At 37.5% G+C, this 23,180-nt stretch overlaps 1 protein-coding gene across 2 annotated transcripts in view; it reads left to right on the top strand.

The window, feature by feature from the left end:
- Positions 1 to 23,180, top strand: part of CPNE8 (copine 8) — a 108,389-nt gene that overhangs the window by 24,470 nt on the left and 60,739 nt on the right. For both annotated transcript variants that reach the window (XM_032996327.2, XM_042793286.1), the window contains exons 4-6: positions 10,955 to 11,058; positions 14,726 to 14,765; positions 17,793 to 17,869. In XM_032996327.2, coding sequence (XP_032852218.2) covers positions 10,955 to 11,058; positions 14,726 to 14,765; positions 17,793 to 17,869 — 221 coding nt within the window. The remainder of the gene's footprint in view (positions 1 to 10,954; positions 11,059 to 14,725; positions 14,766 to 17,792; positions 17,870 to 23,180) is intronic.

The following is a 23,180-nucleotide window of genomic DNA, read 5'->3' as shown; positions in this document are numbered from 1 at the left end:
TGCATAGGTCTCCTTGTAACTCCTCACAAGTCCCAACCCCTTTCAGGTTCCCCTTCTTAAATACTTCATTGCAGAGATGCAACTGCTGTTGCCAGTTGGCTCAGCCTTAGCCAGAGGCAGGTCTGACGTGGAGACAAGGGGAGCTTTTGAGAAGTTTTTCACAGGGGCCACTGCTGTAGTCCCCTAGTCTGCTACCAAAAATCCCTCCACACAAACCCAGCACACCTTCATTTAATGAAGGGTGCATATTTCCTGGGCTTAGGTTGCATTGGATGCAAATTAAATTTGTATACATGTCTGGAAGCCTGTTCTCTCACTGGTCCTCATCATGGTGATTTCCAGCTTCATGTGCTGCCAAATATTATTTTATATCCTCAGTAAATTTCCATTGTGTCTTCTGAAATTGTTCATGGCTTCCCATTTTTCAGGCCTTCCTGTTCATTGATTCTGTTCACTTTTTTTTTTAATCTGGAATAAATATGATGGAGGCAGGAAAAATCATCTTTTGATTGAGTTGTCAGATTGAGAGAGAAGGCAGTTAGGCAAGGTTGTAATGGAATCCCAAGATACAAAAGGTGACCAGTATGTAAGGAAATTAAAAAATACTGTCAGGAGATGTACTTAGTCCCTATACTGTACAGTTTATTAACAGAAAGACTATACCCTTTATGTGCTCACATTGCTTATTCAGCCATCCTAACTTCTGTATTAATTTAGCTGTTCCTTTTTTATCTTGTGCATGTAGTGTTTCATTCATCCATATGGAATTTCATCTGCCAATTTATTATCCAATCACTCAGTATGAATAATGTTGTTCTGCCAGGTCTTTATAGTTGTCTTTTATATATTTATCCCGTTTAATCCTGTAAAAATCTATTTGTTTTGTAATTTTAATTTTTCAGTCCCTGCTCCAGATTGTTTAGGCATGTATGGTACTGAACGGGTCCATCCATGGACATCCAAGTCCATAGGAACTTGTTGAGATCTTGTAGGGAGTTTTCATCCAGAAAAATGACTGTTTGTTATGTTTCCTTTTCTATCTACTAATCAATAAATTAATAATAAAAATAAATAATTAGTGAATTATAATTAATCATAATTAACTCATGACATCAGTTGATCTCCAGGAGGCAAACATCCTTCCGTTCTATCATAAGTTACTAGATAATGCTGCTCCCAGGGACTCAGTATTGGGGCCAGTTCTATTTAATATCTTTAGCAATGATCTGGACAAGGGGATCAAGTGCACCTTCAGTAAGTTTGCAGACAACACCAAGTTGGGTGGGAGTGTTGATCGGCTTGAGGGTAGGAAGGCTCTGCAGGGGGATCTGGGCAGGCTGGATCAATGGGCCGAGGCCAATTGTATGAGGTTCAACAAGGCTCAGTGCTGGGTCCTGCACTGGGGTCACAACAACCCCCTGCAATGCTACAGGCTTGGGGAAGAGTGGCTGGAAAACTGTCTGGTGGAAAAGAACCTGGACATGTTGGTTGACAGCCAGCTGAATATGAGTCACCAGTGTGCCAAGGTGGCCAATAGCCTCCTGGCTTGCATCAGAAGTAGTGTGGCCAGCAGGACTAGGGAAGTGATTGTCCCCCTGTACTTGGCACTGGTGAGGCTGCACTTCGAATACTGTGTTCAGTTTTGGGCCCCTCACTGCAACAAAGACATTGAGGTGCTTGAGCACATCTACAGAAGAGCAGAGAAGCTGGTGGAGGGTCTAGAGCACAAGTCTGATGTGGAGTGGCTGAGGGAGCTGGGGTTGTTTGGTCTGGAGAAAAGGAGGCTGAGGGGGGACCTTATGGCTGTCTAAAAGTACTCCCTGAAAGGAGTGAGGGGGGTGTTGGTCTCTTCTCCCAAGTAACAAGTGATAGGACAAGAGCTTAATTACTTAAATAGTTCAATGAAAAATGGGAGGTTTACACTGGACATTAGGAAAAATTTTTTCACCAAAAGAGTTACCAAGCACTGGAAGAGGCTGCCCAGGGAAGTGGCTGAGTCACCATCCCTGGGTGTAGATGTGGTGTTTAAGGACATGGTTTAATGGTGGACTTGTTAGAGTTGGGTTTATGATTGGACTTGATGATCTTAAATGTGTTTTTCAGTGTAAATGATTCAATGCTAATCTGACTGATCTTGTTCAAAGTGGACACTTACTTGTGTCTAGTAGTTAAGCATTTCACTGCAGTATCTACCAATTTGATTACTATTTGAACCATAATAAAACATGCTTTTGAGTCTCCTTTGTAGATTTTGAAGGCTGTCAATGCAAATGACAAAGGCTAAATGTTTTAGAATCAACTTTTATTGGGATTTAGATTTTTGTTTTTTTAGAGTACTGGTGAACTTTCTTTGGAACAGTAGCTTGTATCTTCTTTAGCAGAGGGAGATGACGTAAAAAGGAAGTAGTTTTTAGCTGATTAGTAGGAAATATTTCAGTACAAGGAAGCAAAGGATGGAGAGTATGGAAGAAGCTTATACTGTCCCAGTTGTGAAGAAAGAATTAATTTTGCTGTTGCATGATACTCAGTTCACTGGAAATATTTCTCTGGCAGATTTATTGAAAGAATCTACTGAGGGAATTAAGACAGTTGAAATAAAAGAACATCATCTTTTCAAGGAAGTCCTGTTTCCTTTCAAATGAAACAGTTAATGGAAAAAATCCAAAGCACAGAAAATTGAGGAATCCTTTCTGGCTTTTATATACTTATGATTGTACAACCATCAGTTAAAAAGAATTATATAGAAATCACCATCATGTGCATGTGCAGTATACAGATTTCATAAGAATACCTGCATTCATGTGAGAGGAATGTTTTTTCTGATAATTAGTATGAGTTTATATATTAAAAACATTATTCTTCCTTTCGGACAAACACAGTGCAGAACATTTTATGGCTATGCTTTTTCTAGAGTAGGGTTGGCAGTTTTGAATTTTTTTGTTTCCTTGTAGTTTCTGTAATTCTGATTATTTGTGACTATCAATCATTATTATAACAGTCTCATTTTATTAGTTCTGCATTTATTTCTCCACAATTCAAGTTTCTTATTTGTTCTGTTCATATATAGTGAAACTAGACTACAAACTCTGAGGATTATCTTCTGTTGTGTGTTCATGTACCATTTTGTGCAGTGAGCTTCCAATGGAGAGTGTTACCTGGAGCTTCCTGAAGAATTTTCAAAACCCCTTTAGATCAAAGCTAAGAACATAGTGATAGTTTAAAGCATTTTTTTTAGTCCCTTAGTTTCCTAGAATTGTAACAGAATGCTGGGTTCTGACTATTCACATTTCAGGAAAGATGTTTAAAAGGCAAAAGACTAGAGATAAAAGTAATGAATTATTGAAAGATTAAATAACATAAGATACACTGAAAAACTTAAGCTTGAATTATATTCCTAATGAAAGAGTGAATTAAGAATAATTGTAATCAGCTATAAATATCAACACGAAGAACCTAGATTTCATCATGGAAAACACTTCTGACTAACAAAGGTACAGAAAGATCCAAAGGATGGAAAAGGAAGTGAAACAAAAATCAGGCAAGAAACAATGAATTATTTTTTCAGAACGGAGGTGATTAATTATTGAAACAACTCCATTGCAATTGTGGTAATACACTGCAAATTAAAAAACAAACAGAAAAAAAACAAACAAAAAAAAACCAACCAAACAAACAAAAAAGCAAGAAAAGAGGGCTCACTGGATATTATTCTCAAGTTCACTCATGGCCATAAAGTCGGAGCAAGAACTAAGTCAGAGAATTCATATAGAAAGTGATTAACAGAGGGTTGGGTTAGATCCTCATAATTACAATAGCGGCTTAGTATCTTTGATATTGGTCTTACCCAACTTGCTAGTCTTTTATAACTCTGATGTTAAAATGAAGATTATGATTTTCTGATAACTCATAGCCCCCTAGGCTGGATCACTAGATTGAGATGCCATAAAAGTTCAAATGACTAAATAAATTTTTTAAATCCCCTTTTACCAGGAGAGCTTGCATTATCAGGTGACAAAGACTCTCCATGTCAGGAAATCCAGAAAAGGGACTCTGTTCTTGATTTCTTTGTTGAACATTTATTTTCTTTTAAATAGTTAAATTGAGTCTGTTACTCTCCTGAATGACATTTATGTAAGTATTTGCTTGTTGGCCATGTTAAGATTTTAGCTTTACACAGCTGTTAGTGGGGAAACTAGGCCATGTCTAGAACTAATTAATTAGCAGCTATGTCATAAGTAACTCGATTATAGAAATAACCTGTTCTGCTTAAAAAAGGCTATAGGTAATTGGGAAAACAGACTTAAAAAGGTGATGATTTCTTCAGCTGAAAAGTGTAGACTGGTGATTTTTGGAGGCCAGCGTTTTAATGTCATCTATAAGATAAATTTTAATCGTAATTTGTCAGTTAAATAATTAGTTATATTCATTTAAGGTGAAGGAATCATTTGTGTAGCCCTTGGAAAAAAGTGAGCAGACCAAAAAACTGAAACCTCGATTAAAAAAAAGGTAATTTAAAATCATTTAAAGAAAATTTAGCAACGTCACTGAATTCAATCGAGTTTCGTAACAATTTCAGTATAACTGATGAGAGATAAAGGTTAGCAGTGTAACAGGCATTCTGTTAGGCCTTCTCTGGTCTCAGTGTGATTTAATCACCAGCCTATTGCATATTTATCTTCTTTTACTGATACACTTCTGTCATGCATTTTAAATCAAGTCTGAAAGATTTCCCAAGTGTAACATGGTTATAGTGTAAAGTGAAATATTGTTTACTGAAAAAAATGCAGATTTGAAGGGACGAAAAGCAGTTATAAATTAATGATATTTTCCTGTTTTAAAAGATTAAAACTGACATTTATCTGCCATTTTATAACTATTTTTTCCCATTTGAAATAACTTTTCCTTAGAATTCTGTTGTAACTTGAGCCTGGTCAGCAGCCCAACACCACACAGCCACTCACTCCTCCCTTCTCTTCCAGCGATGGGAAGAGAAAAATGAGGCAGGCTTGGGATTCAAAATAGGACCCGGAGGGGCAGATCACCCGCTATGGTCACGGGCAAAAGGCAGACTTGTTAGGGGAAGAAAAAAAAGAACATAGATTTATTACAGACACTAACAAAAACACTTAACAGAGTAGGACAGTGAGAAGCATTGCCACATCTTGAGAACACCTTCCCCCCACCCCTCCCTTCTGCCTGAGCTCAGTTCTGCTCCTGATATCTCTACCTCCTCCCCACAGCAGTGCAGGGGCAGGGAATGGGGGGGTGTAGTCAGTGCTGCCACTTCTTCCATCTTTGGTGGGGGGAGATTCTGGAACTTCTTCCCCCTGCTCCATCGTGATTCCCCCTCTCACAGGAGACAGTCCTCCACAAACTTTCTCCGATGTGAGTCCCTCCCACAGGACGCAGTGTTCCCCACACTGTTCCGTCGTGGGTCACCAACTTTCTCCAACTGGAGTCCCTCCCATGGGCTGCAGCCCTTCCTGAGCTGCTCTGGCGTGGGATACCCCCACATGCTGGAGTCTCCTCAGTTCTGAACTACAACAGTGGGGACTACCTTTTCCCACAAGACCCCGGCCTTCTTCGTGCACAGCACCTTGATCAATCATGCAAAACACAGACCATAAATGAATGTCTGCTCCACTATAGATCTTCATGGGTGGCGGGGGGGTTGCCCTGCCGTCTCACCACAGGATACAGGGGGGGTCTCTGCTCCGGCACACCTCCCTCCTCCTTTCTTCCTTAGTTACTCCACTGACCTTGGTGTTCACGCAGCTGCAGCAACTCCTCCTCACCACGTGCCTTATTAAATATGTTATCACAGAGGCGCAGCTGATTGGCTCAGTTTTGGTGCAGAGGTGGAGTTGACTTAGAACTGGGGGAGCTTCGAGGAGCTTATCACAGGGGACTGCCTCTATAGCCTCCTCCCCTGCTACCAAAAACCCCACCCCTCACTCATATATAGTTCTATTTCTAATGGGACTATAAAACTTAAAAACCTCAGATATGAAATATGACATAGTCATGGAATAATTCAGGTGAAAGAACCTTTGTGTTACTACTACATCCTACTCATCTGCTGTGTCTGGTTCATCCTCCTGATCCATGCAAAGCCATCTTCAAAGTTAGACCGGGTTGCTCTGGGCCTTTCCTAGCTAAGGTTTTAAATTCTCTAATGGCAAAGACTTCACAACTCTCTGGGTGACCCATTAATCACTCATTCTGGAAGAGTGTTTCCCTATATCCCTTCATAATTTCCCTTGTTGCAAGTTTTGACTATTGCATCTTGTTCTTTTGTTGTGCTTTCTGTGAACTGTCTGGCTCTGTCTTCTATAATGCTGTTTAGGTAGTGGAGGATGGTAGTAGAAATAGATCTTCCCTAAATACTTTATTCTCCAAGCTGAACAAACTGAGCTCCAGCGGCTTTTCCTCAAGTGGTGTGTTCCAGCCTGCTGATCGTTTGGGTTTTTTTAGGGTCTATTTAACTCAACTGCTTCCAGTCTGTTGATTCAGTTGTATTTAGAGCCCCAAACTGTACCCAGTTTTCCCGGTGGAGCCCCACATATGTTGAATAGAGGGGGGATAATTGTTACCTTTGATCTGTTGTTGCATGTGCTGACCGTGATACAACCCAACGTGGTGTTAAACCCTCATGGCTGCACCAGGCCCTTTTCCACACAGCTCATACCCCACCGCTCAGTACCAGTACAGGACTTCGAATTTGTTTTTGGTTGAACTTAGTAAACCAAAAGGCTGCATAAATAAGCTGTTGGTTTTGTCTGAGTGTCTGTGTCCCCCTGTAGTCACAATCATTTTAGGGTATATAGGAACAAAGGGAAACAGTGCTTTCCTTTACCTAGCTATTTGCCTGTATCTCACTTTTTCATGCAGTTGTAGACATTGTCGTGCCCCCAGTCCCTCAGTACCTTCCACCTGAGTGAAATGAAGAGATTTTTTGAGTGTGCAAGCTCAACATCCTGTGCTAGCATTGCCAACAGGTAAAAGAGAGGGATCCTTGCCCTCAGCACTAGTGAGACCATAGCTGAAGTGCTGTATCCAGTGCTGAGCTTCCCCATGTGAGAAAGATAAGGGCATACTAGCGTGGGTCCAGCAAAGGCCATTAAAATGTTAAATGGTCTGGAGCATCTGTCATATGAAGAGAGGCTGAGAAAGCTGGGATTGTTCAGCCTGGAGAAGAGAAGGCTTACATTTTATCCATGTTCATAAATACTTGAGGTGAAGCAGTACAGAAGGCAGAGATGGACTATTCTCAGCTGTATCCAGTGGAAGGACAAGAGTCAATGGGTACAAATTGAAATACAAAAAATTCTATTTAAACATAAGAAAAAAACCTTTTTACTGTGAAGTATGGGAACAGGTTGCCCAGAGAGGTTGCAGAGTTTCTATCCTTGGACATACTCAGAATCTGACTGGGCAACCTACTCTAACTGATCCCACTTTGATCAGGAAGGTGGAACAAGACAATCTGCTCAGGTCACTTACAACCTCAAGTATTCTATGATTCTTGTCTATTTTACTTAGTCATTAATATTCTTTTCTTCTGAATGACTTTTCCAAAGTCAGGTATATCCTCCTGTTGTGCTAACTGCCTTTACTATTTCAAGAAGGATCATGCTGTCAGAAAATAATCTGTTTGTGAAGGTGTCAAGCAAGAGGTTTGTTAAGTGAAGTATTAGTGCCCCTAAACGCACTCTTTTGACGAGTTATTCTTTGAGCTCACTTACTTATTTTGGGTTTGTGCCTTTCAATTTAGATGATGATTTTGGCAGCAGAAATTAAACTTTCTTAGGCTATGCATCCCTGTTTTCTTCGTTTCTTCGTGTCTTCCATGTATATGGAAATGTGGGTTCCACATGATTGAAAATCCTCATACTCTCTTTCAAGCTTGTCCTAATCTCAGGGTTTAAAGGACTTCAGTAACCTTGCTTTTCCTGGCTGGTAATTAAGGAGTCTCCTAGGACAATTTGCTGCTTGAATCTGCAATATTTGGAGATACTTTCATGGATATCTTTGTATATGTCTGTCTGATTCTGTTGGACATAGCAAGAGAGACTACCATAACTTAATACGTGTTCTTTGCTTACTTGTACGTCTTGTAGCTTTGCCAGTTACAAGGCAGTCATCCTTGGATCTTCTTTTTGAAGACCCAGAGTCTTTTGCTTCTGGAGTAGGTCAGTGTTTATTACATTTCAGTACTAAGAGAAAATCTCCTCTTTATGCAGCTGATTCCAGTTTTTGAGAGAATTTTAGCAGTTTGCTGTAAGAGTGAAAATGGAAGAAATAGGACAGTTGAGGAGAAAGAAGTACAAAGATGAGATATTCCTGTTCAGAACTTCAAAATGGATGGTCCTTATGACCCCATTGTTTTAATTTCTTGTCCCTAGTCTGATGAACTGCTGCTTACTGGCTTGTGTCAGAGAGTGACTTCTCATTTTCAGTGCATACTCTCAAACAGTACTAAATGATGAGATATTGCTGCATATTTCATTTTATCAGCCATTCTAGCTTTCAGTTTTTCCTGGCTCCAATATTGTTGCATGTTATAAAGCATGCAGCTGACAGGAAGATTTTATTTATAAACATTGAGATTTACTTGACCTGGAAACTGATTGGAAACTTTGAATGTATGTAAAATTTGAACGCTAGTATTCGGACGGGAAAGAGAGGCCTATTAGCCCAGGCAAGTATTCCAGCCATACTTATTAACATAAAAATGCCAACTTTCTACCACTGCTGTTGTTTCTCATTGGTTAAGACTTGGCCATAGTGGTCACCAGTGTTGGTTCAAGAGAGTGTTTTTACAGCACTCTGCCTGTCAACTTTATCCCAATGCTTCAGAGAATACCTTGAATCATTTCTCAAGAGACTGATTTTTTTCATCCAAAATAAACAGTAAGGATCAAACTATTTATTCATGTTCTGATCTGTTTCCAGGATCATGTGCGTCCTGTACTAGTGAGTCTCAGGGATTTTATTCTGAATATTCACTATCTTCATCAATCTGGAGAGCTTCTGGAGATTTGTCCTGCCCATATCTGTATAAAGCTTACCCCTTTCATAATTGTTGCTTTGGATTAGGAGAGCTGAAGAAATACAGTGTTTGCTGATGAGTAAACTTACTTTCTGAACAATTTGTGCCTTAGGACATATTCAGAAGACTTCTTGCAGGGGATATAAAGGTTCTAATGAGACCAGAGAATCATGCCACCTAGGTTTTAAGAAATTATGTAAAGTCTTGGCAAAGGAGTATGCTAATTGGCACTAAATGCTAAATATTCTTTGCCTTTTTATTTGGACATGGTATCGTTCACTGCAAAGATAGTTTTGCTTCTCTGTCTTTTATAGGAAGTGCTGGAATATGGAGATCTCTGAATAAGATTGTCCCAACTGAACATCTCACAGCATAGTGAAAGTGAAGGTACCTAAAAGGATTCAAGCACACTCTGTAAAGACACAAATCACCACTGTGTCACTTTTGAGGATTGTTCCTTTTCCTGAGACTTTATAGAGCTGTGTCTTGAAGATGTGTTAACTTTTGTCGAACATTTTATTGTACCTGAGACTTTTGGTTGTGTAGTTGCTTTCTGCAAAGCAGTTGTCCTCTTAGATGCAGGCCCACTTCTCCAGATGACCTGTGTGAATGAATGATGGAGTCAGTCCCCTGCAGTTTGAATGCACGCACACACAGTCATTGAAAGGAGAAAAAAGAGTTGCTGACAGTAATAGAGTTTCTTCAAAGCACACAAATAAAGTGGCTAGAGTTCTTTACCGTTTTATTTTAATAAGAATGAAAAAATGAAAGGAAATCACTTAGTTTTGAGAAGAAGAGACAGTGGACTATGCTCTGTCCTATCATACCACATATATGTTAAGTTACGCAGGGGCCGGGATAGGGAGGCTCCTGTTGTAGGCTGAGGGCTCTGTGCAGGTTAGAGTGGTTAGCTTCACATCAGTGACGTGAAAAGATTTTTAGGAAATACATCTCAAAAACCTTCAGTTATAAGAAGGTTTATTCTTTCATTATCCATGTTTATTGATTTAGTTGAGTGCTGTCAATGAAAAGGTTGTCAGTCTTTGAGTCATTCAAAAGTCTCTAGTCCTGAATTGCAGTTTTGAGGATCCTTAATGATCTGTCTGTCAAAAAGCTTTTCAGTAGGCTATATTCAAATGTGCCTTGATATGTGCAGTGTGTAGGACAAAATTAAATGCTCATTTCAATAACTTTTTTTGTTTAGTTTTCTGAGTGTCTTGAAAGAACAGCTAAAACAAGAACAAAATTATCACATTGATATTTTGTAATCATTTATATCTGTGATGGATATGAACTGAAGTCAATCAAAAGTTTTTTGGTTTTGTTTAAATTAAAATATTTTCAGCTTGATGAGAGCTGAGGCTCTTCTTGTAAACACCAAGAAAGAAAAGACATTTTACACAAAGTTCAGGGACAGCGGAAATGGAGAGAGCTGAGCTGAGGTGAAATGGGAGCTGGATAATGCAAAAATTATATACTTCTAGTGGAAGGACTATGTTCCATAACATTTAAAGCTATTTGAAATAAGCAATATAGACAAGCTTCTGCTTGTTGTCATTTTTTTGAGGAAACTGGATTTTTATGTTACTGAATTTCTTCCCCGAATTTCTTCCCCAAATTTCTGTGGATTCTGATTTGCTTTAGGAGCTGATGTTTATGAAGTTTAGATCATATGATACAGGGCATGCAACACTCTTCGTATTGAAATACGAGGTCTTCTGTCAGTCTGTCTTCATCCACAGATAACTGATCTAGTCATGTGAACACAGTAATTTTTTTTGTGAAATCCGTTTAAGAGAATTTTTTACAGGCTCTCATATCTCACATATTGCTGGTATTGGCAGTCTACTTAATTATACTTCATTACAGGATGTGGCTTAAACATATACTTTTCTTTTACAGTTTGGAAGAACAGAAGTAATTGATAATACTTTAAATCCAGATTTTGTAAGAAAATTTATAATGGACTACTTCTTTGAAGAAAGAGAGAATCTGCGATTTGATTTGTAAGTTAACAATCTTTGACTCTAATATTGCAGCCTCTGTAAACATATAAGTTTTGTCCAGCATAAAATTAAGTTGAAAAGAGATAATATCTATTGACATGGAATACATTAATAAATATGACTGATTTATCATTGCATCCTCAGAAATAAATGTTTAACATAATAATGACCAAGTTTCAAGAAACTGGCAGGTGATAACTAGTCAAAATATAGTTATACTCACAATCATTACTTTTAGAAAACAGTTAGAAAGACAAGGATGTCAAAATGTCAAAATATTCTTTCAGCGTAGGAAATAAAAGAGGTATGGATATACTGTCCAGAAATAAAATATTGTACAAATAGTACAGAGCCAAAATTTTCTTTACTAAAATAAATGCCAGTATGCATCTAAGTATACTAAATTTTAAGATTTTTAAATGAAAGCAGTTATAGAAGTAGATGGGTTTTGACATTATTCCAGGTGCACTCATTTAATTCCACTGGTGGAATTGGTTTGATGTTCACTTTATTCTTTGGTAAATAGAATTGAGATTCCAGTTACCAGGTCACCTTGCACATCATCTGTTGTATGTCATCCCATTCTTATTATTTCAGTCTTTTTGGTAATCAAGCTTGTCTTGTTTTTTTAATTCTCATTCTCTTTTTTATTAGCAATTCTTCCTAGCCTTGTCCTATGAGAGACAAATTGAATAAACCTCATAGATAATTATGGGGAAGCCATTCACTCAGTTTTGTAGTATAGTATGCATAGTGGCCACAGTTTTTCTTTACATGTTCTTTTTAGCTGAAGAACCCTTTTCCTATTGCTTTTAATTTCCTTTGCAAGATGTACTTTAGCTTGAGTATTGTCAATTCTTATTTTGTGTTCCTAAGATTTCAGCTTTTGTGTGTATTTCTTTTAGTTTATTTGATCTTGGGAAAGATTTAGGAGAATCATCTGTTAAGTTACTTACCAAATAAATATATCAGGAAAGATAGTATAGTCTGCTTTCCTCTACTTCCTAATCCTAAAGATTGAGGTCTCCTGACATGCTTTATGGAATTGCAACAAATCCTACTCAGGTGTTAAATATAGTAGTGGTAAGTTGTAGTATTATCACTTTCCAATTTAAAGTGGTGTTGCACGTTTGCCTTGCTATAGAAACTGCATTTATTGCATTTCTGTCTTGTAGACAGCAAAACAGATGAAAAAAGGCTTAATAAGTTGCATAAGATCTCCCAGCAAGTACATGGTAAAGCAGTTTTTAAATCTTCTAGGCTTTACTCTTAATGTGCCATTTACTTATCCAAATAGTTGCTTTGAAGTGACTCTGACAGTCTCTTGATTTTTTTTTTTTTTTTTTTTTTTTTTTTTTTTTAAATTCAACACCACCCCCACCCCCAATTTTCTGGAATGTCAATCAATCTGTATGTTCAGCAGGGCATAAAATAAATAGAGCACTGATCACATTAGTGATTGCTTTTCCTGTAACAGTGGAAGAAAAAGTATGATGCCTAGTAGTTGTATGTTAGCAATGTTAATAAAGTTATGTGTAGTTTTGCTGATTTTATTTTAAGCTGCCAGCAGGGTGTACTGAAATGCCCTTGAATGGCATCATTTCCTATATCATGTAAACAAAAAAAAACCCCATGTCTAACTTTTCTTTAGCGGTAAATGTCGTTTTATAGCATGTCAGAATGCTTCCTAAGTTAACAAGAAGTGTTGGAGTGATGAGTGATGAATAAAGTTCCACTGTATTCAATACAAAGATAGCAGTTAGCCGTTTCCATCTGGACTTCAGTAATTTCATGGAGTGAAAGGAAATACTCAATGGCAAGATAGACTACAGGGTGCATTTAGATGGCTAGGTGCAGATTCTTTCATCTTCACCATGGAAGCCTGGTGCAGACTTCATTTTTTATTTTAGAAATTGAATGTAATGTCATTAAATCTGCTGAGTGTATTTGTTGCCTGTTATTTAAAGTAACTAAGTAAGGGCGAATCACTTTGTGAAACGAAGGGTTCTCCTCCAAGTGTAGGTAAGCAATTGCTGAAATAAAGACGCAGTTGGGGCTGCATAAGAATCTTGATTTGGTTGCCTCTTGCTCCTCATAAAATACATGTATGTTACGGGGAGGAAGCAGTGTAATAGAAGAGAAGAGCAAAAGAAATGATCCAAGAAAGAGAAGGCTAGGCTCTGTCTAGGCAAAGAAAGGAAAGTGTAGAGAACTTCTGGGTAAGTGCTATCTGAAAAGGACTTGGAGCTGGAAATGAAAATACAGTCTCCCGTTTGCTTCTTCGTGTACTCAGAGAAAAGGGCTCCTGTTTGTTTATTTACAAAAAGCTGTAAATATCAGACATACTCTGTGCTTACCTAATATGTGAATCTCATATAGCTACTCACAGATTAAAACTCTAGTTTAGATCAACAAAGAAGTATCTTTAGAAAGCTTCCTTTTTAAAATTCCTCAGCAAAATTGTGTACTACTGTTGGCCAGAGTGTTATTTTTCAAAGAAAGAAACTCCTTGTATGATTCCTATTTTTTGCAACAAAGAGAAAGCGGAGAATATAACTCTGATTTTTGGTGTTCTGAAAAATGATCGAGCCCCCTCCTAAACTGTCCAGCCATCAACATCTCAGACCACTTTCTGTTCATATTTGATGATTTGTTACTGATTTTGCCAGTGAAGGAGTGGTTTTAGTTGTGTAGCTAGCCCTCGGGTCAAATTACCAGTTGTGTTTTCTGTTCAGTTTCACCAGTCAGCACGCAATTACTTACTGTTTTTAAAAAAGAACAACTCATGTTAATGATTTTTATGGTCGTTCCTTTGTTTACAAATAAGTTTCTAAAATTTTGACTCTGCTGCATCATGTCCAGCTACGTTATGGTATTCCCATTCTTCTGACTTGTGGTCTGGTCCATAATGCATCCCAACAACCAGGTGCAGCAGCATGACTGAAGGGATAGCATACCACGCGGTGGGAATGGCAACATGAAGGGGAGGCTGAGATGGGCACAGAGGATACTTTTTCAGTTTAGTTACTGGTATTGAATCTGAATGTAGGATTTTATAAAAATGTTGCTGTGAATGATCTGATAAAGATGGGAGACTATGAAAGCATAGAGAGTAGTAATCTCCCAAGATTTTTTTTTTTTTAATCTATCTTGAATTCACAGAGTAATTTTTTTGAAATATGACTTGATAGTAGAAGGGAAACAATGGCATTTTCCAGCTGGAGGAAGAACAAGATTATGATAAACTGAAAAGAATAAGTCAAACTCTTGTTAAAAGCAATTTAGTTTATTGTCAGTTACCTCTATTTATTTAGTCAAATGGGTGAAAAATTACCTAAGATAATAATTCACAGCTTTGTTTTCTAAGATTAATTTTAAAATTTTTGTTCTTGTTTTTGGTAGCTTTAATTGTTCAAAGAGCAGTATCAGAATGATTGCTCTTAGTAGCCTGCACTTTTTTGAAAACTATTTATTTTCAAATAGCTGGTGAACCATAATCCTATAATCTGATGATTTAGTTTGGTTTCCTTACTGATGAAATTTCTATTCACATATTTGTTTGTGTAAATTTCACACACTGAAATAGGTGAAAGAATTATTTCATTTTTGTTTCTTTACATTGCCCTCAGATCTGTCATCTGACAACTCTAACTTTTTTTTTTTTAAGCTATGATGTTGACTCGAAGAGTCCTAACCTATCAAAACATGTAAGTTTTTCCCTGCTATTATACTTTTTTATTCTAAAATGCTTATGCTTTCGTAAATGTTTATTTTTGTTTGACTGTAATACCAGATGCATAGCGACAAATACAGTGATTGTGCTGTGGTTAATAACATATACGATGCTCATGAATATAAGTTTAATGGAATATTCCTCCTGTAAAGGGCATATGTAAGCAGACATATACCTTTTCAGATATGAGACATGGCATTTTGTTGATTCTTCCCTGGGTCCTAAAAATTGTAAACATGTTTTGATTGTGTCACAGTTAGTATTAGTATAAACCTTATATGCTCATGTCATCTTGAAGTGAAGGGATTAAATAGTAACTTTAAAATGTAAAGATGCATGAGTAGAATTCAGAGGCCTCTGAGTGAATTTTTTAAAATAAATACAGGAAGGCTTTGGTAAGAGAACTTTTAAGAATCTGGAACAAGTGAAAAAATAATAATGGAAGGAATGTTATGTGCGTTTGCTTCACAGTGAAAAGATAAGAATTTTAGCTATTGATCTCCAGTTAGATCCTCTGTGTAAAGATTTAAAGCCCGAGGCAAACTGTTTTCCATCTCTGTCATCATGGAGAGGTGGTCTGAATAACTGCAGTGCTAGCTAGGAGGATGCTGGAAATAGAAGTCTTCGTTATGCTGTCTTCAGCAAGGATAAAGCCTTATCCTGGGCTTCTGCTTAAGATTGTTTGCACTTCTGTAGTAACCAGTTTATCCAAATTCTTTTATTTTTTTCTCTGAAACATATTTCTTTGTACAAAACCCTCATAATTAAGTTTTAAGAAAAAAGATAAGACACAAGATAAGTTAGTCACTATGGAAGTGCAGACAAAGATATATGCAAATATATAGCCTAGATTTGATTGTCTGATTACTGGAACAGGAAATGAAGATTTGAGTATCTTGCTGAGCTCATGGAAAAAAGGACAAAACAATGAGAAAACAAACTAATGTTCTTCTGAAGAATTCAAGTAGATCTTGAATTACATACGTGCCTGTTACATTCTAATTAGTAAAGGCCAAGCCTACTCAGACACATTAGGTCCTGTTTTTTAAACAGTGCAAATTTCCTGGAATCTTCAATTGTAGGGAGAAACTTTATTCTTTAGACATTAACATTAATATCAGAAATATCTATTTCCCTCCATTGTCTGTAAGAGGAAGTCTTGAAGTACAGGTAGCTGTAGACTTGGTCTGTGCTGAAGACATCCTAACTATGCCAAGTAATATGCACATGAAGAAGACAGCTCTGAGAACCCTATGAAAGATGGTAGCTAGAAATGTGTTTCTTAACTGCAGCAATTAATTTCCATCATTTCCCAAGTGCTCAAGGTTGGTCTGGTTTGTTCATTTTGCTGCCAGCTTCCTGCATCTCTTTCCTGTAGCTCTTAAGAATTTGGGCAGTGAGTAGGTAGGAAGTGATCAGAGCTTTGCGGATATCCATGCACTGGGAGCTTGATGTTTCTGAAAAATATCAGGCCAGTAGTATTTGCATAGCTAGACTGCTCGTGTAGTCACCTTGTGTGGAATAAGATCTTCCCTGTTCCTAAAAATAGCTGCTGACCCATTTCTTTGAAATACTGGGCAAGTCATTTAATAGTTGAACAGTTTGGGGGATGAATTTCAGTGACTCAGTTTTGACAAAATGAGAAGCAAATGAAGCAGGTTTTATAATGGATGTATGAAGTAACCAGACTAGACAGTGCTGCCATTGTAGCTGTCTGTAATAATGTTTCTAAAACTGGCTACCTGAAATTAGACTTTTATGATCATAGTAACTTCCTGATTTAAGAAAAAAACCAAGAGTACTGAACAATTGTCATTAATAACAGGCTATGGAACTAATAGGAATTAGTCATAGAAACCACTGGGGGAAAAAAAAAAAAAAAAGGAAAATGGTACATGGTTTCAGTGTAGAAAATGGTGTTATTTTAGAATATATCATGCCCGATGTTTTTAAAAATTAATGAGGAGTTCAATATTTTCAGATTAATTTTAGACATTTTAAAAGACAATCTTTATGGAAACAGTTTTGCAGTGTCAGATCAGTTAAAGGACATAGTTGAAAAATTTATTTTTGCAGGTTTATTTTCTTCTTCGGTGGGATTAGTTCTCATATCCAGTTCACTATATGGACCCATAACTAACACATCTTAGAGATGGGAATGAGTGGCCTGGGTTGAGAGAAGAGTCAGAACTATTTGTACAAATATTCACTGCTATACACAGTATCACAAAGTTATGGTTTTCTGTATAGTACTTATAGTGTCTTGATTCTCATTACTGTTTGTGAACAAATCTCACAAGCTACTGTTAGGACTACTGCCAATGATGCTGGGAAGAACAGAGCTAGCAAGCTCTTTTCACTTGAAAGATAAGGAATTGCACTGAAGCATCAAATTTTTTTCAATATACATACAACAGTTTGAAAATTCATTCATATTTTTATAGTACTTACGCTACAGGGAGATACAAAATGAAAATTAGGTGGTTTTTAGTGATATAGGTAAATTATAAAGCACAAAAGTAAAGTCTGTCATTAAAGCAATGCTTATGTATAATTGTCAATCCAGGATGCTCATAGAGTTCCTGCACAGGCTTGAATTTCTGCCAATTTAATTAACTTCCAATAAATTAATAGAATCAGTGTAGAGCCTCTTCATAAAAGACAAATTTATTAAAATGCTCCAGTTAAGGAAGGTAAAAAAACAGTCACGTTTCTAATGCTTTTAAATTTTTTCCTTGTCAGTTTTATTTTTGTTGATGAAAAAGGCAATATAAAAACAGTAATTGTAATTCATTAGAATTACTTCTGTAAATGTAACGCAGTGTTATGTGAAATATGTAATAATGAGTCTGGTTTATGATTCATTATTGCATAATTATTATTAAGATGCATTGTTCCTGCAGAATGTGTTTTACAATAGTGAACAGCCCAGGTAAATGGGAAACCAAATGTTTTTCTATATGAAATATGAATTCAGAGTTTTTATGTTACTGCTTTTCAGGATTTTTTGGGACAAATGTTTTGTACACTGGGAGAAATAGTTGGATCACAGGGGAGCAGACTGGAAAAATCAATTGTGTAAGTATGTCATTCTTGAATGTTGGATGAACACATACTGCTTCATGAGGTGAGAGTTGTGGGTTTTTTTTTCTGTGAGGAATCTTGATATACAGAATTGACAGGCATGGCTTCTAAGAATAAATGGTGAGGTACAATAGAAGTCTTTCTTCATAGACCGTGATAATTTAAGTTTCAATTTGGACAATTAGCAAAGGAATTCACACATCCAAAATTTTTGTCAATTTCATTACATCTTGCATTAGGAATAGTATTGAGTATACTAATCCTAAAAATGTGTTTCTTTCTGGTTCTCAAATTAACACATTAATCTTTATTGCCTTTTGTTCAAGCATCAATGAAGAAAACCCTCACTGTTTCAAATTCAGACATTCCTGCTTGTATTTCTGTTGTTCCCAATAACACAATTCCCAAGCAATGAGACAGTCTGGATTATCAAATATTTTCTATTTATCTCTCAAAATGTATCAAAAACTTGCTTACAATCAATGGATGTTTCTCCCACTGAGAGGATTTTGATGTTTGCAAACCATTGTTCATAGGGATGTACAGATATTTAAAATACAAATTATTTGAACAGTCTTCATTTTCTATTCCTAAATATTGTTTGAGTAATTGAAAATATTTTACAATTTTTATCTAAATGCATGCTACAGATTCACATATGACATTAAAAGTAAACATTTAAAGGTACAGCTGGACATTTCATGTGGTGATGATACCTTTTGGTTTGGAATTTTTGTGTGTTGTGTTTTGTTTTGTTTGTTTTTTTTTTTTTTTTTTATTATTATTATAATACTAATCGCACTGCAATGTATAATCATTAATTTGGTTACTCTGTCTGATGGAACATTCTACTTGTTTTATTTTACTGGGTTCGTTATGAGTAATGTACCAGGGTTACTTCATTTACTTTTCATCACTGATTTCCTTATAAGGGCAGATGAATTTTTTAGGCTTAGCAAACCTGATAGTATTCTGGGCCAGAATTTAGTAAAAACACCACACAGAGCACATATTCTGACTTTGTATTCAAATAACAAGAACCAGGGCCTGGACGAACTACAACAATTGTCAAAATTCAGAATGTAGTTAGATATTATTTTAGTATAATTGTAAATAAAAGAAAACTCCCTAATCCAGTTATATTAACGATCTAATATTAATCTGATGTAAAATTCCTAAGAAATATACTCCTAGCCATACATTTTCTTCTCTGTATATATTTGATGTAAATAACCATTTTTGTTACTCAGGTGACCTTTTCATATCTATCTTTAGTGTTTTATATGGTTTATACACTATTTACCTTTTCATGTACATATCTTGTATCCTGTACCTGTCCACTTCAAACTTAAACATTAGTTCAAGTAGTAGTTTTGGGGAAAAATCTCAGAACTCAGTATCTTGTTATCAGTGCCCAAAATGTATCAGTGGTAGCCTTTTTTCCTAGATCTTATTAGAGACTTTTTTCTTGTTTATGTAAAGAACTTAATGCCATTGATAAAATAGTCTTTTAAAATAATTCCTCTAGTTTGTATCAAATAATGTGGTGATGTTCTGTGGAGGTGGCCCTAAACTTTAATCTTGGTGAAAACGGTGTCCAGCTTCAAGGAGACCCACATTTTCTCTTTCAAGAACTCTGAAGTGTTGAGCTGTCGTGCTAAAAACTCTTCTCAATACTTAAATCCAATTAAATTCTTAATTTTTTACGATTCCAACACAAGCGTAAGCTTGGAAAAGCATCTGAAGTTTCCTATTTTCATGCCAAAAACAATTTTAGATTGCTTTTAGAACTCTTTCTAGATGAAATAACAGTTCAGAACAGATCATTTAAATTGATAAACTGAAAGAGAATTTACTTAGTTTTCCTTTGATTTAATCTAAGGATCCTTATGAAATCATGAAAAACTTAAAAGAATGTAAAATAAATATTTCCATTACAAAAACCGTAGTAAACTTTCTTTAATTATAAGTTTAGAAAATATTTTCATGGGATTTAATCTACTTGAATTTTTGAGACTTATGCATAGCTGAAACAAATCCTTTTGAATCATAAATGTCAGGGGTTGGCTAGCACTGCTTCGCAGGGAGGCACTCCTGTAATTATGCCCTGCCAGCCCATTAGCCTTGACTAAGTTCTGTCTGTAAATGTCTTCCAATCATTTGGGTTTTGTACACAGGCAAATTTCAGCTGTTCAGCAGGACTCATTTATCATATACAGTTCATGCTCAAAAATTGAGTAACATGAAAAACCTTGAAAAGTCTTTGCAAAACATTTTCAGTTAGTGTTTTATCAAAATAAGCCTTCGACTTAGTTTCCCTAATTTACATTCAGCTGTAGATGATTCAAATTGATTTGTAACAAATGTAAGCTGTTAGTTCTCTTGCTGAATTCCATGAGTGCATGTGGTGGGTTGACCCTGGCTGGATGATGGATGCCAGGGTCTCACCAAAGCTGCTCTATCACTCCCTTCCTCAGCTGGACAGGGGAGAGGAAAAAAATATAACAAAAAGCTTGTGGGTTGAGGTAAGAACAAGGAAGGGTCATTCACCAATTACCGTCATGGGCAAAACAGAGTCATCTTTGGGAAAAATTAATTTAATTTATTATGAGTCAAATCAAAGTAGGATAATGAGAAATAAACCCAGATCTTAAAAGCACCTTCCCCTTACCCCTCCCTTCTTCCTGGGCTTAACCTTACTCCCAGTTTTCCCTGCCTCCTCCCCACTCCTGAGCAGCACAGGGCGGGGGGAAATGGGGGCTGCAGTCAGTTCATCACACATAGTTTCCGCAGCTCATTCCTCCTCAGGTGGAGCACTCCTCACACTTGTCCCCTGCTTCAGTGTGGGGGCCCTCCCATGGGAAACAGTCCTCCAAGAACTTCTCCAATGTGAGTCCTTCCCATGGGCTGCAGCTCTTCATGAACTGCTCCAGAGTGGGTCCCTCCCAGTGGGATGCAGTCCTTCAGGAACAGACTGCTCCAGCGTGGGTCCCCCATGGGGTCACAAGTCCTGCCAGCAAACCTGCTCCAAAGTGGGCTCCTCTCTCCATGGGGTCACAGGTCCTGCCAGGAGCCTGCTCCAGCGTGGGCTTCCCACGGGGTCACAGCCTCCTTTGGGCACATCCACCTGCTCCGGCATGGGGTCCCCCCCGGGCTGCAGGCAGAGATCTGCTCCACCATGGACCTCCACGGGTGCAGGGGCACAGCCTGCCTCACTGTGGTCTTCACCCTGGGCTGCAGGGGAATCTCTGCTCTGGTACCTGGAGCACCTCCTCCCCCTCCTTCTTCACTGACCTTGGTGTCTGAAGGGTTGTTTCTTTCACCTATTCTCACTCCTCTCTTTGGCAATAGTTTTCTCTTCCTCGGGTATTTCTTTTCCCTTCTTGAATATGTAATCACAGAGCTGCTACCACTGTCACTGATGGGCTCAGCCTTGGCCAGCAGTGGGTCCATCTTGGAGCCAGGTGGCATTGGCCCTATTGGACATGGGGGAAGCTCCTAGCAGCTTTTCACAGCAGCCACCCCTGTAGCCCCCCCTGCTACCAAAACTTTGCCATGCAAACCAAATACAGTGCTGTGATCATTACTGCTGCAACATCCTTCAACAATGATTCATATTCTCTTTAATATTCAGAACCGAGGTCAGTAATAAATGGATTTTGCTGATTTTTGAGGGGCTCCAAATATATAGTTCAGTCACCTGATCGCTGTATTTACAGAGAGTCTTTATGACAAATCCCTAGTAATCCTCCCTGCCCCCTCTGCAACCTCTCCTGCTCCCTCCCCAAGGACTACACCAGTACTTTTTACACCTTTTATTTTTAAATCAAAGGCTTAATTGTCCTATACATAAACAGTTCTATTAATATCACTACAAATTCTTTATTATTTCCCTTCTCTGTATTGGTGGGACTATGCACACTGAGAACTGTTTAAAGGTAAATAAATTCTTCAACTCTGCAGGTGAGGAAGGTTTCAGTATCTGCAGCATAATTTAGGAAAATTCTTATACACTATTTAAACTTAAAAACACACCTCTATGCACACAATAACACAATATATGTTAGAATTAATACTACTTCATTGTATGACTTCCTTAAACAACTTGAAAAACTACCCAGAAAACTGTACTTTAAAACTGCATCACTTTCTGTTGTCATCAAGGTTTTCAGATGAATCTTAACTTTGAGATGTCCTTCAATTTCAGTAGCTAATCAAAAGTTGTCTGCAATAAAAGAGCTATTATATAAAACTTAACAATCAAAAAGGGAAAAAACAAAACAAAACACCGAAACCAACCCCCAAAATAAACCTCAAATTGACTGCATCAGTATTATGAGTGTTAAATTACTGTTTAACAAATTATGGCTACTGTGGAACAGTAGGAAACTGCTAATTGTAATCTGGCTCCTGCAAAAAAGCCCCACACAAACAATGAAAAATCAGATGATCAGAGTATTAGATTTCTAATACAGTCATACAAAATGGTTAACTTCAGCAAATATTATGGGTATTAGACAACAGTGTTTTCTGATTCTCCTCTTAATCCCATTCTGGATATTAAACTTCTAAAACCCTGTCCAGGAAATAGCCTTGAGGACAAGTATAGTAAGTGGTATAATAGATGTGTTAGGTTACATGATTAAAAAACTTGGCTGCAAACAAAGGAAAAGAGGCACAATGGCAGACGATGGAGCCCAAACAATACCTTGCCCTGGCTGCTTCCAGACCATCCCAGGAAAGCCATCGGCCCATTGAAGTCCCATCTCCACACCCACAGAGGAATGCAGAGGTACAAGACAGGTGGGGAAACTCCAGTAACAAAATTGGAGAAACAGCTCTTGCCCAGCTCCTACCAGGGCTGACCCAGGAGAGCCTCAGCACCACACACTCTCTACTTGTTCAGGACATATTTTTAGTTCTTCATGGTGAGCAGGTTAGTTGCATAGTTTGACTGTCTATTTGAGCACACCACCATTATCCTGTCGATTAGAACAAGAGGTTGGCCCTGTTCTGTTTACTTCTACTAAAACAAAAGTTCACTAGCTTTTCACTATCTAGGCCTAACATGCTAACTGCCGCAGTGAATTGCACTACTGCAATTCCATTGACTGTTTTGACCAGCTGTTAGTTGACTCTACTGGAAGCTTGTGGTGACTTGGTCAGAGAAAGGCGCTGACTTTCAAGACACCCATATTCAGTAAGACAAATGTTGCTAACTTCTTGAAGGTCCTTGTAGTTATTTCTGTCTTCAAAGTGGTAAATTATTCAGCACGCTACACATTGTTTTCTGAGAAAATTCCTG

This window comes from Tyto alba, unplaced genomic scaffold (genome assembly GCF_018691265.1).
Source record: "Tyto alba isolate M040663 unplaced genomic scaffold, T.alba_DEE_v4.0 Super-Scaffold_2, whole genome shotgun sequence".
Classification (NCBI taxonomy): Eukaryota; Metazoa; Chordata; class Aves; order Strigiformes; family Tytonidae; genus Tyto; species Tyto alba.
This window is presented reverse-complemented; position numbering and strand designations above follow the sequence as displayed.